Below are 24,251 nucleotides of genomic sequence, written 5' to 3'. Positions count from 1 at the left end.
GAATTCGGTCTTGAAAGTTTTTTAACCCATTTAAGTAACTTGCTGTAAGCCGCTAATGGAAAATTGCTTTCTGTTCTGTTTCCAGGAAGCTCTCCACTTGTAAAGTGACGATCTTGGGGTACGGCTTGTTAACCTCTGATGCCAAGACATTAATTGATGCATTAAACAAACAGCATTTCAGAGTGGTTTTAGTGGATGAATCTCACTACATGAAATCTAAAAGTGCGTCTCGGAGCAAGCTCCTGTTACCAATTGTTCAGAAAGCTACAAGAGCCCTTCTTCTCACTGGCACACCAGCTCTTGGAAGACCTGAAGAGGTGATTAGTTATATGAATAATGGATACCTGTAGGTTTTTTCTTCTTCTAATAAGAATAGTGTATTTTTTTCTAATTCACTGTATAACTGCTATCCACTTAGTGCATGTACATTGGATTAGAGGAAACCACCAGCAAATGTTAAATATTAGTATGACCTGGTTTGATTTAGAACTTATTTGGATCAACGTCTATTCTCTGTGTAGTTTGTCAGGAATTCACAGCTGGTTGCTGTGGGTACATGTATATTAGTTGTTAAGAAGCTGTTATGACATTGTTATGGTGTCAGGAGGCCCTTGGCGTTGGTTTACCTTTAGGAGAGTGTGTTTGATAAACTCGGAGTAAATTTGTGCTCCAGCACTGGATTGCTCTGCCCCAATCTTTCCGTTTTCTGAAATTCTTCATAACGGAAGGCCCAGGCAGCAACGGACTGTGGTGCTGCTGATTGACTTAGAGCTGACAATCTAAGCCATTCAGCAGCTCCCCATTCATAAACGCTTTAAAGCACAGACTTCCAGGGTATGGCACTGGGTTTAGACGGTTTGTGAATGGTTTAACCCCTAAAAGTAGGGACCTCCTGGCACCATAACAACCTCCTTTTTGATGATGTTATTATGATGCCCAGCATGTTCCTTTACATTTAATAAATGTAAAACATGTTTGTATTTGGATGATTAAAAATAATATTTTTAAAATGTATATTTCTTTTTTAAAGTATCAAATGTTATCCAATCCTTAGAGAAGGGCTACTAAACTGGTTCATGGGTTGCAGGATAAAACTTACCAGGAAAGGTTAAAGGATCTTAACATGTATAGCTTGGGGGAAAGACGAGACAGGGGGGGATATGATAGAAACATTTAAATACATAAAGGGAATCAACACAGTAAAGGAGGAGACTATATTTAAAAGAAGAAAAACTACCACAACAAGAGGACATAGTTTAAAATTAGAGGGACAAAGGTTTAAAAATAATATCAGGAAGTATTACTTTACTGAGAGGGTAGTGGATGCATGGAATAGCCTTCCAGCTGAAGTGGTAGAGGTTAACACAGTAAAGGAGTTTAAGCATGCGTGGGATAGGCATAAGGCTATCCTAACTATAAGATAAGGCCAGAGACTAATGAAAGTATTTAGAAAATTGGGCAGACTAGATGGGCCGAATGGTTCTTATCTGCCGTCACATTCTATGTTTCTATACAAAACAGATCATTAGGAAAAACAATTGCAAGGGAAAGTTCAAATGCCCAGTGCGTTACTCATTGCCTATTTTCTCCAGAAATATATTACTTGTACTCAGTGGTGTATCTTGGATTTGTGCTGCCCTAGGCATGACTAAATTCAGGCACCCCCCTAATCTAAATTTGCACCACCACTTCGTGTCAAGGCCATTTTTTTGACCGACAGACGCGCATCCTCATTGACACATGCACTGACATACACTCACTGACAGATACAGTCATTGGCACACACACTGTTTAAACAACCCACACTTTCACTGACAGATGCACATACTCAGATACACATAAACTCACTGAAAGACACACACTGACACAAACATCCTCATTGATTTGTCACTCTCTGACTGGCACACACATTCACTCACACAAACACACTGATAGACGTACACACACACACACACACATAGACGTCCACACACTCACTGACACACATACACGCACGCACCGTTGCTGGGCTCCTTGCTGGGGCTGCTAGCTGGGCGGACAGACACCTGGGGCTTCTGTGTGCTCGGCTGGGTGGATATGCGGACAGGCCCTTAATAGAGGTGGCAAGGGAACTGAGCTCTTCTTGCTTTGCTCCCTCACGCACCGCCGGCGGCCTGAGTGACAATGTATTGCGGCTCCCGGCATCATAGAAGGGTGCGCGAGGGAGCAGGAAGAGCTCAGAGGGCTGCACTCCCTCACGACCTGCCTACACCATGAGCCAGCCGGCCATCTCTTGCTCCCCCCAGGAGGTGAGGCAAACATAGCACTTGCCTTGGCACTTAGGGTGGCGTGTTTTGCCGCCCTCCTGAAAGTGCCACCCTAGGCAAATGCTTTGTTTGCCTCGTGGCAAATACAGCCCTGCTTGTACTCCGAGACATCATAGTTAACCACAAGACTGAAGGGTCCACGAATATTTCAAAGGCGAAGGAACGACAATTAGCATGGTCCATACATTGACAAGTTAATCACGTGGATTGTTCTCTCAAGTTCTATCTGATATTTTACACATATATTGAAAAATACTTATTATTTTTTAATAAAATGTGAAAATATGTAGCAAATCTATAAAAGATATTAAATGTGTGTATAATGGGGTGCAGACATTGGAGCTAATGTGGAGATCCGAAATACTGAAAAATAGATGTGATTAAATGGTTTTTTTTTTTTTTTTTTTAAAACATTCTTTATTTGTAATTTTTTCAGGGTTAAGTACAGTTATAATAGATGAAAAATAGAGTATATATGCAATTGTTACAAAACAGAGGATGTAATACTGTATGAAGCTTGTACATAGCAATCCATAGTGACAGCCAGGTGATTTGAAAATTAACTAAAACACTAGACGAGCCAGAAGAGTAAAGGGTACAGACATGAGGCCGATGTAAGGCTGTAGGGCTCAGTCCCTGTGTTGTGTAGCTCTGTATAGACCTTGGCTATGAGCTTTACGACCTTTGCTTGGATTGCAGTTTGCGGGTGATTGTGGGAATAGCATTATACTAGCGTTCCGTGACACGGAGGTGTCAAAATATGTTTCTTTATGTGCAAGGAGTTTCTCTGTGGAGCAATCGCTTCCCAATTCTTTAACTAATATTTTATCTACATTTGATAAGTTTGTCACACTATACGAGCAAATGTTATAACCTGCAAAGTGCCACCATTAGATCAGTTTAATTAATGCTAATACCCTTTAAAGAATTCAATGATTCCATGAAGTCTTCTGTCTTTACTTGTTTAGCTTTTCATGCAGATCGATGCTTTATTTCCCAGAATGTTTGGAACGTGGACAGATTACGCAAAGAGATACTGTAATGCTCATGTCAGGTATTTGTTGCCATTAATCTTCTATTTTCTAATAATCGCTTGTACCTAGCTAATTAAATGTGCGATAACTAGGGTTATTACCTATAGAAACTGAGCTGTATTCTTTACCATTCTTTCTTTTTATTGAAGTGGTAGGCAATACCCCTTATTATACTCTCAAGTGAGCTTTCATGACATGATTTGTAGACGTGTAACCCTTTGAGTGCCAGAGAGATTGCGTAAAAGAAGACTGATCAAAGATAGACAAGGCTTCATGATTTGTTCTGAGGGACTTGCGAGTGACTCACACACATGTTCTTGTTAATTTGTGGCATTACAGGGAAATATTTCCATCAGCATACCATGTTCTAATGATGGTAATTAAATGTCAGTAAAGTTTACTCTGTACGAGAATTCCCTAAAACCAAGTTAAGTGGGATACAACTTGTAAATTCTGGGTTCTTAGGTACCTTAACAAGGGTAGGGTGGGTGTCACTGGGGATGAGGGGATGAGGTGTTAGATGCCCCAGGGCGGGGGTGACTTGTGAGAACCCCCACATGGGCACAACTTCACAAGGCAAGCTGTTAAACACTGGCTTATCTAACACATTCATTGTTCAGTTTCAGAAACTTTAATACTCTGTATTATATCACCTATAATGCACAGCCAGCATATTGCCGTGCACAGAAGTTAGTGTGCCGCGTCATATTTTTCTTAACATTTTTACAGCCATGGTGTTTACAGCCAACTGATAACTTTTCCTATTTAAGTACTTATTAGTCAAAGAATGTGATTTTAAGTTAAATATCAACTTTTTTTTTTATTTATTTCTTCCTATTTTAAGTATCCCTCCATACACCTTTTTGTGAAAGAATGATAAATATGCCTGAGGATATGTGCCTCTGCGGCAGCCCCAGCTCCCATTAATGTATGTAACTGGGGCTCTGCATTAAATAGAAGCTAATGCTTCGTGTTGAATATCTAAGTCACTGGCTCTCACCAGACCCTGACTTAGCTAAAATGCTATAAAATTGTAATTGAATTCCACCGTTTGTTGAGGATACTGGTCTGCTTTAAGCTTTGCAGATCAAAGGGTGCCTTTGGGAATGCATGCATGTGTTCAACAACACAGATCTAGATGGTGTTTATGAAATGTATTGTAAAAGGTGTCACAGCTTGCAAAGAATATTAATGCTGTCAACTCTCTTCCATGTCAATGAGGCCTGCATCAATTGCTCTTTTGTACATTGCAGGCCTCTACAGCAGCAAGAGTGTTTAACATAGCTTTTTAGATAGAATTTTCAAGTGTGTTTTATTTTTTTTTTTGTTTTGTTTTTTTAATTTACCCCTAGATACTTTGGCAACAGGACTCAATGGGATTACAGAGGAGCATCCAATTTAGATGAATTACACCAGCGTTTAAGCAGCATCATGATCAGGCGATTAAAAACCGAGGTTTTAACTCAACTCCCGCCTAAAATCAGACAGCGGATTACATTTGATCTTTCCAAAGATGTAGCTAAGGTAGACTGCACAGTGCGAATGATCTGAGCAACTTGCTTTGCCCTTCGGATGACTTTCATAGGATTCAGTTGGCATTTGTGTTGATGCATGATGTAAATTTAATCGGAAATGTGTCCGTGTCTATAAATATAGAGGCACTGTGCATTATTGCATGTGTTTTTTTTTTTTTTTGTAAAACAAAAACTGCAAGAGCAAAATTGTGGCAAATCACCATGACACCAAAGGAATAATTCTGCTTGTTGCTCATTCAAAAAAAAGCGACGTGATGTATTAAAGCTACTCTGTTGAAGCAAGGCTACCCAGTAACATTCTGAGCTTTAGAGTGGTAAGCTATGATATATGTTGCAATTTTATCGAGCCATACTTGCAGGCTTCTCTCAAAGACCACAGACAGAGCATGTAGTCGTAGGACCTCTGGTCAGTGCTTTTTTTAAAATAAAAAAAAATTCAGACAGAGAAGTTTTCAATCTTACTCCTTTGCAGGTCAGCTTCTAAAACTGCAGTTCTTGTTCCCATGTGGAGTATAACTCTGTAGAAATCCCTACACCAGCAATGCCACAATTTTTTTTACACATTTTTTTCAAAACTAAATTTAATAGATTTCTGGTGGTGTTTAATGAATTGTAATGAATACATACATGTTTTATTTTTTTCCAGTGCTGCCTCTTTAGTCAGAAGCAGCACACGTATCTGTTAACACACAGCACCGTTTGAAGGTCTGAAATTGTCCATTTTTAAGATACTCAGTTTCCCCATGATGTCATCCATGACTGCATAGTTTTACTTTATAGTTTTCGGTTAGATATATTGTGCTTTCTACCAAAGAAGACTGAAAATTGGCTGCCCCAAGGGGTTGCACTGACAATATATATTTACTCAAATGCTATATTACTTAAAAAAATCATGACCATTTTCTTTTGACGGTTAATTGTTCTGTTTCTAGAAAATAAATGCTGTACACTGGAAAGGACCCTGTGAGTTTTTTGTTGTCACAATATTCTTAGGGTTCATTTCTTTATGAATACGGGTTTTAGAGTCCACTCATATGTCAAATTGCTTCATATTTTATAAGTTGGTGTGCCTGCTCTATATTTATTGTACAATCCCCTTACGGTCAGGGCCGGACTGGGAACTAAAAGCAGCCCTGGAAAAAAATATTTACCAGCCCCATAATGCGTCGCGCCAGCATAGCGTGCAGATACAGCGTTAGAAAAGATCATTTAAGATTAAAAATTATTACTCCAACGTGAAAAAAAGCACATATAGGCTTTTTTAAGCAGACGTGTCTTTGCATATAACCAATGTTTCAGTCCAACTACCATGACATATTAAGGAAAGCTTGGTAATGGGACTGAAATGGTGAATGTATGTAGGGCACAACTGTAAAAAATTACGTTATCTTGTTTATTTTGAGGTCCTGTGGGTGCACTCTTCACTTTAAATATGTTATTGTGCTGGAGTATGTACCTAGCAACAAGACTGGGCCAATATCTGCTTATTACATATTGTACATATCAATGACATTTCTCTGTGTATTACGGATATATATATGTACATTAATACATGTGTAAATATAATAGGCATAATTCTATATATATAACTAATACACACATAAATATACATGATATATATACACACACACACACACCAGTGGCGGATCCAGAGCCTGACATTGGGAGGGGCACTTATAGATTTAAAGAAATAATCCATGCACAATAACCACTACTGCTCTGTGTAGTGGTTATGGTGCCAGGAGTGCCGGGACCCGCTCCCAGAGTAAGTAGTCAAACCGTTTAAGAACAGTTTGACAACTTACCTGGGGTCTGCTGTGATATGGGGCTGTAGTAGGGTATAGGAGCAGTGGTGCAATGTGTGAGGGGTGCAGTTTGTGTGAAAGGTTTGGTGTGTGGGGCTGTGTGTGTGGGGGGGTCTGGGTGTGTGTATGGGGCTAGAGGTCGCAGTGATGAGAGTGAACTCTAGCCCGTAGCTCCAGCGCTAGAGTTAACTCTCGCGAGAGCTGGAGCGTTACCACTGTAACCGCGGCAACGTTCTGTACTCGCGCAAGAAGGACCCGGAGGAGCTGCAGGCTGAGCTCCCGGGTCCTCTCTTCCTCCCTCCCCTGCTGGCTGCCTGCATGGTGCCTCCAGAACAGGGAGGGATATCTCTGATCTCCCCTCCGGTTCGTGAAGGCACATGGTGCTTGGACAGTGCCAGCCTTGCATTGGCCAGCAGGGGAGAGCATCTGGGGGGGAAAGGGCAATTGCCCGTTGCCCCCCCTGGATCCACCAGTCATATATATATATATATATATATATATTTCTTTCTCCCCCTCACTGCTCCTCTGTGTCCATGTCACCCCTCTCCTTCCCAGTCACTCTCTTCCCCCTCTGCCTCTTTCTCCCCCTCCCCTTGTGTATCTCTCTTCCCCTCTGTCTCTTTTCCCCCCTTTTCCCTGTCTCTCTCTACCATCTCTCTATCCCCCTCTTTCTCCCCTTGTGTCTCACTCTCCCTCCCTTTGTGTATCTCTCTCTTCCCCTCTGTCTCTTTTTCCCCCTTCTCCCTGTCTCTCTCTCCCTCTCTACTATCTCTCTATCCCCCTCTTTCTCCCCTTGTGTCTCACTCTCCCTCCCCCTCTGTCTCTCTCTATTCTCCCACTGTCTCTTTCTTCCCTATCTCGGTTTTATTTCCCCCCCTCCCCTTGTGTCTCTATATTCCCCCCTTGTGTCTCTATATTCCCCCCCCTTTTGTGTCTCTATATCCCCCCTTTTGTGTCTCTATATTATCCCCCCTTTTTTGTCTCTATATTATCCCCCCCCTTTGTGTCTCTATATCCCCCCTTTTTTGTCTCTATATTATCCCCCCCTTTTTTGTCTCTATATTATCCCCCCTTTTGTGTCTCTATATTCCCCCCCCCTTTTGTGTCTCTATATTCCCCCCCCTTTTGTGTCTCTATATTCCCCCCCTTTTGTGTCTCTATATTATCCCCCCTTTTGTGTCTCTATATTATCCCCCCTTTTGTGTCTCTATAGTCCCCACTTTTGTGTCTCTATATTATCCCCCCTTTTGTGTGTCTATATTATGCCCCCCTTTTTTGTCTCTATATTATACCCCCTTTTTTGTCTCTATATTATCCCCCCCTTTTGTCTCTATATTATCCCCCCCTTTTTTGTCTCTATATTATCCCCCCTGTTTTGTCTTTATATTATCCCCCCTTTTTTGTCTCAATATTATCCCCCCTTTTTTGTCTCTATATTATCCCCCCCTTTTGTGTCTCTATATTCCCCCCTTTTTTGTCTCTATATTATCCCCCCTGTTTTGTCTTTATATTATCCCCCCTTTTTTGTCTCTATATTATCCCCCCTTTTGTCTCTATATTATCCCCCCCTTTTGTGTCTCTATATTCCCCCCTTTTTTGTCTCTATATTATCCCCCCCTTTTGTCTCTATATTATCCCCCCCTTTTGTCTCTATATTATCCCCCCCCTTTTGTCTCTATATTATCCCCCCCCCTTTTGTCTCTATATTATCCCCCCCCTTTTGTCTCTATATTATCCCCCCCCCTTTTGTCTCTATATTATCCCCCCCCCCCCTTTTGTCTCTATATTATCCCCCCCCCCTTTTGTCTCTATATTATCCCCCCCCCCTTTGTCTCTATATTATCCCCCCCCCCTTTTGTCTCTATATTATCCCCCCCCCTTTTGTCTCTATATTATCCCCCCCCCCCTTTTGTCTCTATATTATCCCCCCCCCTTTTGTCTCTATATTATCCCCCCCCCCCTTTTGTCTCTATATTATCCCCCCCCCCCCTTTTGTCTCTATATTATCTCCCCCCCCCCCCTTTTGTCTCTATATTATCTCCCCCCCCCCCCCCTTTTGTCTCTATATTATCCCCCATCCCCTCCTCTCCTCCATTTACCTGAGAGGAGTCAGAGGGGGCCGGCCGCTTTCCACGCTGGTGCCGCCGGGCACTTCTAATGCTGAGGACGGAAGGAGGAGGAGGAGGAGGGAGGAGCATGTCTCTGTACCATGCTCCCTCGCGGTTCCCACAATTCACAGCACAGGAACCGCGAGGGAGCATGGTACAGAGACATGCTCCTCCCTCCTCCTCCTCCTCCTTCCGTCCTCAGCATTAGAAGTGCCGCCGGACCGGCGAGGCTGCCACCCGGCCCGGCGGCACCAGCGTGGAAAGCGGCCGGCCCCCTCTGAGTGTGCCACCGGACCGGCCACCCGGTGGCACATACCTCTGCAGCCCCCAGGTGCCGCGGCCCACCGGGAAATTTCCCGGTATCCCGGTGGGCCAGTCCGGCCCTGCTTACGGTACACCTTACAAAAATACCTCTAGTTTCCAGTTGCTGTCATTTTCATGCATATTGTTCATATAATTTATGTTCAATATACGGTCACATACAGTGGTAAATAACCCCCTTATTTTCTAATCTCAAATATTATGCTCACATAGCTCTTTAGATTGTCATAATCTCTAAGCAAGCCTCCTCATTATTATGCAAATGATAAATGAGACTGTCAGAATGATACATTGATGCATGTTTTTTTTGGTACCATCTCTTCACCCCCATGGGGCTAAAAGAAGTTAACTAGAGAACTCTGCTAGTGTCCCCATTCAGTTAAAATACAATTCCCTGAAAACAACCTGCAGACTTTTAAATAATGAGTCTCCTGTATTAAATATACTGTCGTATATTCTCTGAGCGTAATTTGCCACGAACCCTTTTTCTCCCTATTGATTTATTTTGCTGAAAAGAGAACATCCTAATCTTACCACTCCTCATAGCTCTTTCTTGCTACACGTCTATATTTGGCAGGCTCACGTGACTGACCCTCCTCTGCGTTTTGATCCAATTTTTTTTTTTTTTTTTTAAAGTTATATGTTATGTTATAGGTGCTAGAAATGTTTTTACTTTATTTTTGTTTTCATAGTGCTTTTGTTCATTGTTGTGTGTGTTCGATTTTTCTCTGCTGCTGACAGAATGTGGGACACTGCTCACAGCTGCTTTAATCTGCCTGCCCTTTCTGTACCGTAAACAGCTCCTTTTCTTTTCGCACAGGAAATGAACAGCAGTTTTGAAGAGTGGGAGAAACTGATAAGGTTTCCAGATTCTGGGGGCTCTGAGTCCAGCAACCCCTTTATCCAGGTCATGAGCCAGATAACGCGCATGTATAAGCAAACTGCAATTGCCAAGGTATATATTTAAAGTTCTTTCTTATCTTTTCAAAGATCATAACATGTAAATCAGAAAATATTGCCTTCATTACTAGCATTACAATGGCAAATGCATAGTTCAAGAGTGTAGGTATGAAATGGCAGTATTTCACTCGGCACTTACATTGTAAAATATATTTGTTATTGCGGATCAAAATAGTAATACGGTTATCTCAGTTGAAGAGAATCAAAGGTTACGTGTTTTTGTATTACTTATACTGCTTATATGACAAAATAGAAGTGAACATTAAAGGGATATTTGAAGCACCAAATAAACTTCAACTTAATGAAGTGGTTTTGGTGCGTTTATTATGCACCTGCAGTCTCACTGCACAATTCTCTGCTATTTAGGAGTTAAATCACTATGCAGCCCTAATCACAACTCCGCTGCCTGTGAATTACATAACCCCTGTACACAAGCCCTGTAAAGAGTAATGTATGTATTTTATTTAAACTTCCTTTGTTGCAGTGTGTTTAATTTACATTTTCTTATCTCAGTTCTCTGTTAGTAGCCTGCTAGCGCCTGCAGGAGCCTCCTATGTGTGAATAAGTCTCAATGCTTTCCTATGGACGCTGAAAATACAGTGAGAAGCACGGAAGTGCCTCTAGCGGCTGTCAATGAGAGCCACTAGAGGCTGGATTAACCCTAATGTAAACATAGCATTTTTTCTGAAACTGCTATGTTTACATCAGGCAGGGTTAATCCTAGATGGACCTGGCACCCAGACCACTTCATTGAGCTGAAGTGGTCTGGGCCCCTGTAGTGGTCCTTTAACGAAATGTCAGAGAATTGAGCAGTAAGACTGCAGGGGCATGATCTATGCGCCAAAATTGCTTCACTAAGTTAAAGTTATTTTGAGTATTTAATGTTAAGATATTAAGCTGAAATACTTTTTCTGTCTTTCATTTCTTTTGGGGTATATTTACGAATAGGTGATTTTAATTTATTTTGTATTTGGGCAATGGAGTGTCCCATTAAGACCCATGTGGCCTATTTAGATCGTGCCATTTCTCGGTGGAACCGTTGTCAATCAGAATATCATGTTAAGGCAGACCCAGAAATTGACCAACTCTTTAGAGACTACTGAAGAATTATAAGCTAATTACAAGCTCTGTTTTATTTTTTTGAGCAAGAAATTGCAATCTTTTTGGATTAGCTAGTAGCACTGTTCATAGGACAATGAGCACAGATAAGGTCATTTAAGGGTGGTACGCAGGGCCTGTTTTGTACATTTGTATAAAATATATTTTTGAGTGTGTATTGAATTTGCCACTTGTTACTCCTTGATTGATGCCACAAATTAGATTATTTTTTTTGTACCTAGAATATTGAAAAGCCATGAGAGGACATAAGGCATCGCAGATGTAATATCTTGCTTCCGCTGTGCAAGCAGTCCCCTGTTTTGTCAGCTGTCACACAATAAAAAGTTGAGTGACAGCTGGTAGCAACCACAATTTTTAGAATTTCATCATGTTAAATGAAAAGGAAAGGGAAAAAAAATGCATTTGCTTGGAAGTTAAGCCCTGTTTTAGCTGCCTCCTCACTCTGTACACCACGTGCACCAACTGGCGAATGTGCAAAACACATACATACATCAAATGTGCATACTGGGAGTTGCAGGTAGTACGACATTCCAAGATGTCTGTAAGAATAGTATTTTCTTCTGCAAATTCAGTAAAATGGAAAAGCACTTTCTCCTTTCAGTTCAATGCACTGCTGCCTAATTTTGAATTAATGGAACTTAGAAAAGGGAACTTGATACGATCATTCTCTTTATATTTTTGTCTAAATTAAAAAATAAATAAATAAAAATGTATATATATCATATCAGGTTGACCAGCTGAACCAAAGTGTAAACTATTGTGCCCAGGGAATTCTAATACTGTATTGCAGCCTTATTTTTTGTGCTAGGACAGAAATATTGAATATCGCATACATTTCATTCCTCTTTATTATTTTTTTTTCTTCTTTTTCTCTCAAAAACAACAGCTTTTTTGCCAAGCCAGATGCTGTTTCTTGAGGCAAAAAGACCCAAACACCCACTAAAGGTTTATGACTCACAGTTGCCATGGAAACTGTTCTCCTTCTAATAATGGCATGTTTTAGATTAGTAGACAACAATGTATCTATATGAGAAGATGTCAGCACCAAGCACCATAGGGAACATCTTCCTCCCATTACCTGAAGACAAATCATTCATAACGATCACATTTACTATTAATATATCTGGCACACTGGAACACGAGTGTAAATTGATTATATCACTATTTGAAGCTAGATATTATTGGCAAACTAGTTTACTTTTTTTTTTATATATTTTATCTGGGTCTTTTTAACAGGCCATGTATAAAAATGTACAATTAAAAAGATAAATAACTATGGAGATTGCTGCAGAACTTCCGCTTATTTCCGTACTTACATCAATGTATCATGCTACGACTTATGCCCTAATTTTAAACCTAGCATTTGTAGATTAATCAAATTGGCTTGCCATTTTTTTTTCTGGCCTACTTTGTAGCTGCTTCATCTTTTCTCCCCATTCTTTTTATATATTTTGGATGCTGGTAAAAAAAAATTTCTTCTTTGTTCATATATGCCACCTTTGCTAAGAGGCTGCAAATCCGTCATCCGGTATGTTAAAACTTTAATTTTATTACCTCCCCCGATACACCATTTCTGAGGTGTCAAGTGCTGCAGAATTTGTTGGCGCTATAAAAATATTAATTTATTTCATTTTTTTTTTTAACCCCTTAAGGACACATGACGTGTGTGACACGTCATGATTCCCTTTTATTCCAGAAGTTTGGTCCTTAAGGGGTTAAACATTTATTTTATTTTTTTTAACTTTTATTCCAGCGCTGAGACACCCTCAGCGTCATTCGGATCTCTCCGTGATGACCTGTTCAGTGCTCCTCAGAGAGGCGTATTGGAAAATGATGTGCGTGGTGCCTGCACATCCATGTGCTGCTCATAGGACAGCATTGAATTCAATATGCTGTTTTGCTCACATGACTTCCGAGACTTACTCGGTTGTTTTTTTTTTTTTTTTTTTGAATCTCCTCTACTGGTAGGGTAAAAACTTCAGAGCAACTGTACCCAGGGTACGTCATTGAGATTAGGTGGGCTGGGTGCCTCTAGTTGTCCTTTAACCCCTTAAGGACCAAACTTCTGGAATAAAAGGGAATCATGACATGTCACACACGTCATGTGTCCTTAAGGGGTTAAAGGGGCAGGAAACCTTGTTAAAGTGAATTAGATCAGAGATTGCGTTCTTTGCTGCATCTCTTGTATATTATTGTTTTTATTGCAGGACATAGTTATATTCAGGTATGTAATGTACACATCATGGCAAGAACAACATATGTCAACACCACGGCCAAGTGACTTCTGCATCAAGTCCTGCTTGGTGCTGATTGCAGTGAGAGCTTTTGAAGAAAGGATGGGTTGGCATAAACCATCCTGACATGCAAACAGTAACATCTGCTGCCTGTTTCTGTTAAGTTTGATTTAATTTACAACGCACACTGTTATGGTGAAATGACAGCATTGGATATGTGATCTGTTTTACATTATTTAAAGGGTATTCAATACCTGTAATTGTCTTTCAGTGGAAGCAGTAATGGAATTACAGAATGCTTGGGATGTGCATAGGGCTATCCCAAGGAATGTACAATTTCTCTGGAGAAAAAACAAATGTAGATACTTGCTATTGATGACTGGCTCAATATCCATCGCAACTTTTATGACACACGCATTTGAATTCCATAGATTCAGAAAATGTTTTCTAAATTCACCAAAAAACAGTTAAATTATTTGAAAGAACAGCCTAGCTTCTTGATGCTTTGTAATTTATGGTTCAAAAATATTATCAACCCAAAAAAAGAAAAATCACTATTTCCTGGAAAATCTGTTGCTCGTTTGCAGTACCTAGAGTCAAATAGGTAATTAAGGCAGTGTTATGTAAATTGGAAAGTTATATACATCTTTTAAATATTCACAATTTTTATCTCTTAAAAATATTCATTGTGATTCCATATTGTGCAAAACACCCAGGTTTCATCCAGTTCTCCCTAAACTGTTGTTGGTTTCAGACGCTCACTTTATAGACTTTAGTAACATGAATTATTAATGAGCACCCAAACTTTACATATTTCTATTATTTATAAGTGACACATTGTTCTTGCTGGGTGAAATTATCATTAGAATAAAAGAATGTTCGTAAATAGTCTCAAGAGTTTGGGAAGGGACAACAATTGAAGTATCTTATATTTCAGGCACGCTCTTTAATGAGAGCATTATAATAAATATTTTATTAATACATTTGTTCTTTTCTTCCAGTCGTTGTCTTATAGGGCACGGATTTAACCATGTGGGCACCACAGCCTCTTACAGAATATTACAACATTGCAATCTCAGAGAGCCGGATTATTTTCCCCCCATTAGTGGCTTGCCCAATCTGTGCTAAAGCAGAATCTCTGCCCACTGGGCTGCAGTACTTAGTGGTAAATTATTAATCAAAATTAAAATCTATAATGCTAAACTGATGTTGTATAGGAACATTACATAGAGAAGGCTTCCTACAATGGAAAGTAGACAAAATCGAAATAGCTCTCTCGTCTATTCGCTTATGTGTGGACTGACGGGAAATACATTCTTAAGCTGAGCCAAGATTGTCTCTAGCTACCCTTTAAATTCACACATAAATCACAATTATATAGGTTACATTCCAAAGTGTTGTCACTAGCTGTTAGAATATTTTTATTTGTATTATTCTCCCCTCTCGCCCCCCTGAAATTAAATCTTTTGGTCTGTTTTTATATGTTGGATTCAGGATTTGCATGCTATATATGGAAGCTTTATAACAAATGCAGTACTTGCGTAAGCAAGACATATAGCACAGTTGCTTATTTATCACCTTCCAAGTAGTGAAAGTGTTATTGTCACTTAAAAAGTGAAACAAACAGTTACCAGTCAAGGTGTTCCCCCTCCGCCTTACCCTCCAGACACCTAGAGAATAACTGTGTTCATATCTGTTTAAAGGGGAAGTTAAATATAAAACTATAACATAAATGCATGGTTGCCATTAAACTCCACATGTTGCTGTTGCTTACTCTATAACTTTGAGCAATTATTTACCATTATATTTCCATTTAACGATATAGTGAGTTATGCAGCTCACAGCATTGGCACTTTATACACCATTACAAGACTTAGTGAATTTGTAAGTTAACATTAATTTGGGTACTATTATTACTTCTATTTTTTGTTTTCTAAATAATAGTAATAATAATTTAATATTCTCCATTCCCACTCTGTGTCCTTACCTCTATTATTCTGCAAAATTGCCCTTCTCACTGTAGTAATACAGCTATACTGGACATCACATGTAGCACTAAATTAGAGAAAACCACTCTCAAGACTTAATAGCTCAAATGAACAAATCCTTGATTCTATAATTACCAATACAGAATCTAAAATGAAAAAGACAACTGACTGAATCACATGATTCTGCTATTTCGTGATGGAAAGTCATGATTTTATTAAAGACACAGAGACACGTCTCCATCAACTGCAAACAACTGCCTGAGATTCACAAGGAAAATAGTGAACCAAACGTACTGCAAACAAAAGAGAACGCACAGGAGCCCAATGTTTAGATAATATAAAATTCAAGAAAATAACAGCATTCCAAACACATTTAAATCATCATGCAGATAAAACAATAAGGTGCACAAAGAAAACAACACATGTAACTATCCCACACCACTAGTGTACTCACCACAGCCAAAAAGGAACCTGTGAATAAAACACATCCAAAGAAAAAAAAAATAAAGGGTGGGAAGAAAAATGCAAAAATCAAACGCATCGCCGGTTGGAACAATACTTGCCCTCCTGTCTTTATAAAACCATAACTTTCCATCATGAAATAGTAAAATTATGTAATTTTGTTACAAGACACTGAGGTTCATATTCCAAGTTTAAGTATGAGCGATGAGCAAAGAAAAAAAACAAAAAAACACATGCACAATATGTTTAAAATAAAAATCACGAAATGTAGACGTACAAGACCAATTAGCCGTACGTATCAAATCATCCAGACGTCCACCAAGCAAAAAGACTTTGAAAACAGCCTCTCCTTTAGATCAGGGGTTCTCAACCCAGTCCTCAAGGACCCCCTACCAGTCCAGGATTTAAGGATTACCTGGGTGTGTCTAAGGTGTTTGTTTTCTTATTATTATTTTTCTAAACATGTTAGACACACCCAGGTAATCCCTAAATCCTGGACTGGTAGGGGGTCCTTGAGGACTGGGTTGAGAACCCCTGCTCTAGATGAATGCCCCTCAAATGCAGTGGCATCCATATTTTCCTGTGACATGATCCATTTAACCCAGTGAACCAGTCATATTAGGCACGGTAAAACAGAGTGCCTAAAGGAAAGCTGAGGACGAGAAGGATGTCTATAAGCAATTGTGCATTGCTCAAATTCCTATAAACACAAGACATATGGAAAATAAAACCAGAAAGTCAGATACGTGACCTTTCTAATAGAAGTCTTGGTACGTTGAGATATATCAAACACCTTCCCATCTTGGGTGAAAGAGCGAGCCCAAAAGTCCAGCGCCCAGATGTCAGAAACCCTCTTACATGAAATAAGGTCAAATAGGGTGACAAGCTTAGCCGAAAGTTGCCACAATGAAAGTTCTGGATTAGAAGAACACGAGTCAAAAAGGGAACGCACAAAAAGTCCCACGTAGCTAAATAGCATCATCTTGCAGGAAAGCCAAGTGCCTTAAGTAGAGGGCACACCAACAGATGTTGACTCACTGAACACTGATCAAATGAGCCAAATAAATCGCAGACCTGCAGAAATTCAACGTCCCGTATGAATGTCCAACCTTATACAGAGAAGTGAGCAATTGTAGGATAATGGTATTAGAAGACTAAACGGGATTCATGTTCCAAGCCAGGCACCAGCCCAAACCCAAGCTCCTGAAGAGTGGAAAATTATATGTTTATGAGAAGTCGACCCTGGAGAGAAAACAAGATGGGAAGTGGTATAAGAGACTGAACAGGCATACAAATCAGTTTTATCGCGAATTGTGTGGAAACCCACAGGTGCTGTCTTTCCCGGAATAGAAAAAATTACGGAGTCTTCCCCCTCCAGGTAGTGGGGACGAAGACAGAGGCAAAGTTGGACTTACCAACAGGTCTTTGATGCCATACAATCTTCAGTAAGTTAGACTGATTCAGGTTGGTAGATACATCCACAAACAGGATAGAGGTTACAACTAGTAATATATTCAATATTAATACAATAGTTAAAAATAGATTATTTTAAATAGAATAAACGCAAAATTGGAGCCAATACGCAACGCGTTTCGCCGCAGGGGCTTTATTCAGGACCTTTGTTTTGTTTCACATGATAAAGTGCTGTTTATAGGGCATCACAAATAAAAAAAAAATAGTTAGAAACTTACAAATAGCTTTTAATAAATGAAAATATAAATAAGACTAAGCTGAGAAAGGTACATGGGAAGCTACATTGATATGTAGTTGCACAATCGATGGTGATGAAAGAAGGGGTCTACAGAGTCCATAATAGCTTACTTTGCCTTGGGTGTTGTATACCTGGGATTTTTCATTTTTTTTTTCTTTTGGGTGTATTATTTCTTTGCCGCTATTGTGGTTCGGTAAAGAAAGGGTTAAGCAATATCAGCCTCCTTGTCTTGTAATAACATCAAAATTGCAATAAATCAAAAGCCCAAGAGCATCAAAACATCATTGGATATAAAATTAAAAAAAATCACTTTAACTTTAATGGGGTTCTAGAGCCCCAATGTTTTTGCAGCAACATGTCCCCTTTATCAGGGTGATTTTTTGGGTTTTAGTTTCGGTATTCTTTCCTTGTTTTTATGTAAGGCCTGATGAAAGTGCTTTTCTATAATTTAAAGCCAATATAGCACTCCGCAATTGGACATTGAATGGAGATGTGTATTCGTACCAGTTTAACTTACTGGCAGTATGGCCTCTTTCATAACAACAATGCAAATGAAGTTACACTGCAAGATAATATTAGCAGCTGTTTAAGCCATCTAATGGAAATAGCCTAAATCATTGTTTGTCATGAATGAGGAGAGCTGTTTAAGGGTCATCTGCAAATGTACCACTTCTTGTAAATATATATATATATATATAAATCCACCAGCAAAATGATGAATTAAACTATTTGCACCCTGCTTACACTACCTTTTGCAAACGCTTTAAATCTTTTTTTTTTTTTCTTCTTCAATGATTGCTAAACGGCTATAGGAGGCTCAGCATTGGTATTTTTAAATATTATTTATGTAGTACCAATATATTTGGTCTTTACTACACTGGTACCTACCTGTAGAGGATGAAGCTGTGTACCTCTCTATCTCATCTATTTTGTTTTGTTTTGTGCCCCTTGTTCTGTTACATAGCAAGTACTAAATTCTGATTATCAAAGGAAAAAAAACAAACCTGTTTCTTCCAGGCTGGAGCGGTGAAAGATTATATTAAGATGATGCTTGAAAATGAAAAACTGAAATTCCTGGTATTTGCTCATCACCTGTCCATGCTGCAAGCATGCACTGAGGCAGTCATTGAAAGCAAGGTAGGCTTATCAGATATGCAGACTTAAAGGGGAACTGTCACTTCATAGAATTTTTAAAATATTACTTCAAGTATCATAATCACCTGCAGTGGTTTTGATGTTAGGACTACTCTTGCCCCGTTTCGTGGTAAAGGGGCAAAACATTTTGCAATGCGTTGCCCTCTTACCTGGTCATTTCCGAGGCCTGGTCTCCTCTGTGACTGGCTGTGACACCTATCTGGCTGTTGAATTGGATGCCGATCATGCCGGCCATTCATTAGGTAAGAGACAGCTGTGCATAGAAATATGCACAGAATTGACATTAGTCAGCTCGGAACTCGAGTTCTGGACTGGCTGATGACGTCTCAATGACTCTGTCGGAGGTGGAGTTACACATCTATCTGCAGATTAAATAATCTCCGTATGAGCAGCTTTTCATAGCAACACACTGCACATACAGACTGCAAGCACCATAAGCACTTCAAATCACCAACATGGCTACAGCATTATGTTTATGCTTATATTTTATACTTCTATTTTACAAATAAGTGCTTGTGATGTTTGAAAAAAAATGCTTCTTTCTTGACTCCCTGTCAATCACTGTTATAAGCTCTGTTGTAAAGGAGAGCACAGGAGAGATAAAAGAATATGTGGGCGATTTATCATAGTATTGTGTTATAAAAGTGGGCCAATCACCATGAAAATGTTGGGCAATCCCCTTTACGCTTTTTCACCCCTTTTTTTTTTTTTTTATAACAGAACACTTTGATAAATATTCCTTAATGTCTATATTTCTGATTCTGCAATGGAGCATGTGCCTTGGCTGTGCCAGGAATTTATAGGATTATGGTGCCAGTTGCTAAATATTTAATGTATGTTTAACATAAATCCGCACACACCTTGAAAAAAGGTTAATGCAAGTTATAGGCGATTTCTAAAGTTTTATTCAGTGATGTTCCCCTTTAAAATATATTTTGCATTCCAGTCAACTGTAGGGAACATGAAGGCCTGTGCCAGTGCCTATACATAGATCAATTTAATTTTCAGTGAATATGCAGGAAAAAGGTGGAGGAAACGTCCCTGTGAAGGTAACAAATGATTTAAAAATAAGACTTGGGAAGAGTACATCTATAGTTTTACAAATATTACCCATACACTTGAAGAATGCTGTTTGCAGTGAAAAAAATACAAGGGAAATAAGGACCCTAAAATTAGTGAAGAGCCCACGTACCCCTACGATCTCTGCAGTACGTGGTGCCTGAAATATTATCTTTATGCAAACTGATTGGGTTGATTTTCTAGATTGAGAACTCCTCTGTGTAAGTCTTAAAATTAGTGAACTATGTTGAGGAATCCAACCTACACAAAGAGAAAAAGTCTGAATAGAAAAAAAAAGACTTGTGTAACTTATATGACAATATCAAACTCTGGTTTTTGCACTCTTAAAAAGAAAAACACTGCAGGTTGGGAGGGAGGATGAGCTTAAACCCCCCCTCCCCCCAAACTAATAATTATTTAACCTAATGAAAAGTAATAAAAAAATAAATAAAAAAAAAACGTAAAGTACATACTGCATCTGATCTGTGTGGTTCTTTGGAGTGTTGTTTCATGCCCACTTTGTCATAAGATGAATGTAAAATTTCAGCCATTGATTCCCCATTTTCAGATATAGGTTGGAGGTCCAAGTTTGATTGGCTTATCGGAACTCCATGTCAATTCTGTGCATATTTATATGCACATAATAATAATAATACAGGGCTCTTCATGTGCTGCCCTCTATAGGATGTACATTTCAACAGCAGCTGGAGAGCCAGAGTCTGAATGAAGTAAGGTGCCATAAGCTGACTTTTCTTTTGTTTGTTGCTTTGGCTCAGCATCACGTCACGGTTTTCGTCCACAACAGCTGCCTTGCCAGTGGTAATCCATCTCTGCCTTGAATCCATTTCCAGGTGCGCTACATCCGTATTGATGGGAGCGTTCCATCTTCTGAAAGAATTCACTTGGTTCACCAGTTCCAGAATGACCCAGATGTCCGTGTTGCAGTCCTAAGCATTCAAGCTGCTGGTCAGGTAAGGGGTACATTTTGGGGCAGGAGGGACAGTTGACATGTGAAAAGGTGAAAATGTCTTTGTGGTGCAAGAATAAGGCAATAATGTGAGCGGGATTAAGATTTTTTTTTTTAACATTCTTATTATTTATTATTCAAGCCATTTTATCTACTGTGACATATGACTGTTAGAAGCAATTCTTTACAGTAATCCATGTTTCCCAGCAGCTTGTTCTAGCTTTTATGTGGCTAAGCCATTATAAATTTAATTTGTAATTATTGTGCGTAGATGTGACCATTTTTCACGGTAGATGTTGCCATCTTTAAACTAACATCTTTAAATCTGTACCTTCTTCAAATTCCTGTCTCCTCAAAGACTGCTCGTGAAATATATATTTTTTGAATTCTATTCAAGTGAATAGCAGTAATTTGGTTGGAGAATTGTGTTTCGATTGTATTATTTTATCACATTCTTAATCTCATGTTGAAAGCCACATTAGTCAAAGAAAACCCTCTTTTCATCATGATCATTACTCTACTGGCTGATCACGGTTTTTGTCTAATTAAAAAGCTCTTAGAAAACTCATAATTTAAAACTAGTGTTTGCAATATAATTTGTTGCAGTGTGAGAAAATGTAATTTTGCCGAAAAGGCGATGGGTTTGTTGAATACCTTTCCTGCAGGACAAAAAATCAAAACAAAAAGAGATTACATTAATTGATTGTAAACATACATGGGTTAAACATAGTTATCACCTGGACAGATAAATCTCATTAATGATGAGGAAAGACTAAAGTTTTATATTGATGGAAGAGTAGGTACAACAGATGGGCCTTGCAGTTCTTATCCATCTTAACTTAACAGTCTTAGCTTTACCTATTTTTTTTAAATAAGCTTTAACCTGTGGTCTTACCTTAAAAACTGAGCTACTAGTCAATTACAGCCTTTACCTTGTCTTGAAAGTCAAGCAAATAGCCAATCACAACCTCATAGTGATGTATATTTAATTATTTTAAGTTTAAAAATGAATGCATCATCGTATGTTTGCTATTCCCAAGGTATTATTAGCAATATTCTATATTGGTGTCTGTTAACTTGTTTCTCTGTTAGGGGCTAACGTTTACGGCTGCCTCTCACGTTGTATTCGCTGAATTGTACTGGGATCCAGGCCACATCAAACAAGCAGAGGATCGATCACATCGGATAGGGCAGAGCAACTCTGTGCACATCCATTATCTTATTGCCAAAGGAACCCTGGACACTCTCATGTGGGGGATGTTGAATCGAAAGGTACCCTATCGTTTTCATGTACTTTTTTTATTTATTTTTTTAATAAAATGCACCTGTTGAAGTTTGAATCTTTTTAAACTGGAAAGACAGCATATTACAGTGTTTTGTGATTCACTATGTCTATTTTAAGGAAAGTAATTAACTTTGGACTGTCTAGTCTTCTTGTCCATGTAAACAAAATAATCTATTAAAAAATAAAAAAAGGCAAGGCATCGTTTTAATGAAGACTGAGTCACACAGAAGATGTCATCTTTTCATCTGTACCCATCTTTTTTTTTTTTTTGGCTTTTACACGCCCACTCCTTCTCCGTTTCAATTAATTTGCTTCCTCTGTCATTCAATGAAAGAAAAACAAAAGATTGTAGCGGCATTGGTGAGGCGGACAGGTTGTATCTGAGAAATGTGCTGTCGATATCTTCAAATAAACTAGCACAGGTGTCAGGTCTGAAGTTTCTTACACAAATTGTAATGTAACATCCACGTCTTGGGTGCAGAAATAACCTGACATTACCTAAAAATAAACACACAACCGTAGGCTTCGTTTTAATAAGTCAGATTCTGAAGAATGTTCTCTGGTTTTGTACAAAATCATAATGGTAGAGACACTCAGACTGTAAATAAAGTCCACCGAGAAGTACAGTCTCTGTATTTTTCTCTTTTTTTAAAATTGTTTTAGTTATCTCTTTATTAACAAAAATTCCCTTGTACTCTGTAGAATATAAAACTTTCATTGCTAAATGTAACTCTTGGAAAAAATGTATTTAATTTTAGCCAAAAAAAAAGTCAAAGAATAAACACTATAATTGCACTTTATTGTAAAGATCTATTAGTACCAATCAAGAAATAAAAATGTGTTTTTTGTTGGTTTTTTTTGAAAGTCAACTGTATCTGATTGTCTGCATTGCAGACATTTCAAGAGAGAGACAGTCGGGGCGTTTGCTATAAACTGTAGCAAATTAAAGTCCGAATTGCTAAATTTGGGCTACAATAGCCAAACTGCGACTTCAGTTTCATTGTAGAATTTCCCTGATTAGTCAGTTCTGCCTATAATTTGCAATTCAGATATCAGCTTGCTACATTTTGAAATAAATTCAGTAGTCTTTAAAGATCCCTGAAAAAATTCCATTATCAGTTGTAATATATAGAATGTCACAGTTAATTTGTGGTCTTTTCGGGGTGAGATTAGGTGTAGTATCTCTTTACTATAGAAGCAAGTTATTGTCAGGCACTATTGCTGTCTGTTTGATTCATCCTCTTTTTATGGGTCAGTTAAAGCTATTTTGCCTGTTCTTTATAACCTAACCTGTTGCTTTTTTGCCTGTTCTTTATAACCTAACCTGGACGAACCTCCATTAAACCTCATTCTTTTAAGCCTGGATAATTGTCTTCTTCCTGTCTGTTCTATTGTCTTATGAAGTTATCTTTTACATGTGTTTTATTGGTAATCTTCTTATACATAGGCAAATGTTACAGGAAGTACTTTAAATGGGAAGAAGGAAAAATTACAGGCTGAAGAAGATGATAAAGAAAAATGGGATTTCCTGAGCTTTGCTAAGTCTTGGACCCCAAATGAAACTTTAGAAGATCTGAAAGATGACCTTCTCTTCACTCACGTAAGAATTCTTTCCCGTTAAAGACTCCGTTCTGGAAGAGTGTTGTTGTTTTCACTGTCAGAGTTTAATGAAAGATCTGACATTCAACCACGACAGTTCTTTCATATCTTGCTGCACGCTAGGGATACACTCATCCGATGCCCAGAGGCTGCTGGGGACTTTCAGGTCACTTAAACAGTGCTTATAATATTACTTTAGAGTATGAAATACAATAGAAATGTACAAGCATAGAAACAACCATGAAACACTGTGGTGTTTGTTCCACCATTATACTATTCCTCTAGACTTGATAAGATTTATCATAACCTGTATCATTGTTCTGAAAACTAATGGATCTGAGAGAAAAGCATTTTGGAGTCAAACACTGTTATTGGAGTATAGTCAAAAAAAAAAAAATCATAAAAACCAACAACAAAGAACAGATTCACAGAAAGAAATGTATTGTATTTAGCGTATTCCTGAGCTGCTAGTCTTATAAGGAAATGGGATATGGTCCTGCTATCAGCTTAGTAAGGTACCAGTTTGTGAATTCAAGGGGGGGAGAGGGGCATGGAAGGGGCTGAGTAGATCCATTGGTGAAGGATTGGTTTTCGAGATGCAAG

At 38.8% G+C, this 24,251-nt stretch overlaps 1 protein-coding gene across 1 annotated transcript in view; it reads left to right on the top strand.

The window, feature by feature from the left end:
- The window catches only part of ZRANB3 (zinc finger RANBP2-type containing 3), a 158,620-nt gene that overhangs the window by 53,350 nt on the left and 81,019 nt on the right, over positions 1-24,251 (top strand). Inside the window, exons 5-12 of the mRNA XM_063429370.1 lie at positions 86-317; positions 3,275-3,360; positions 4,693-4,864; positions 9,930-10,064; positions 18,601-18,720; positions 20,649-20,768; positions 21,857-22,036; positions 23,497-23,649. Coding sequence (XP_063285440.1) covers positions 86-317; positions 3,275-3,360; positions 4,693-4,864; positions 9,930-10,064; positions 18,601-18,720; positions 20,649-20,768; positions 21,857-22,036; positions 23,497-23,649 — 1,198 coding nt within the window. The remainder of the gene's footprint in view (positions 1-85; positions 318-3,274; positions 3,361-4,692; positions 4,865-9,929; positions 10,065-18,600; positions 18,721-20,648; positions 20,769-21,856; positions 22,037-23,496; positions 23,650-24,251) is intronic.

Source organism: Pelobates fuscus, chromosome 8 (genome assembly GCF_036172605.1).
Source record: "Pelobates fuscus isolate aPelFus1 chromosome 8, aPelFus1.pri, whole genome shotgun sequence".
NCBI classification, from domain to species: domain Eukaryota; kingdom Metazoa; phylum Chordata; class Amphibia; order Anura; family Pelobatidae; genus Pelobates; species Pelobates fuscus.
Note: the sequence above shows the minus strand (reverse complement) of the source record. Positions and strands in the feature narration are given on the sequence as shown.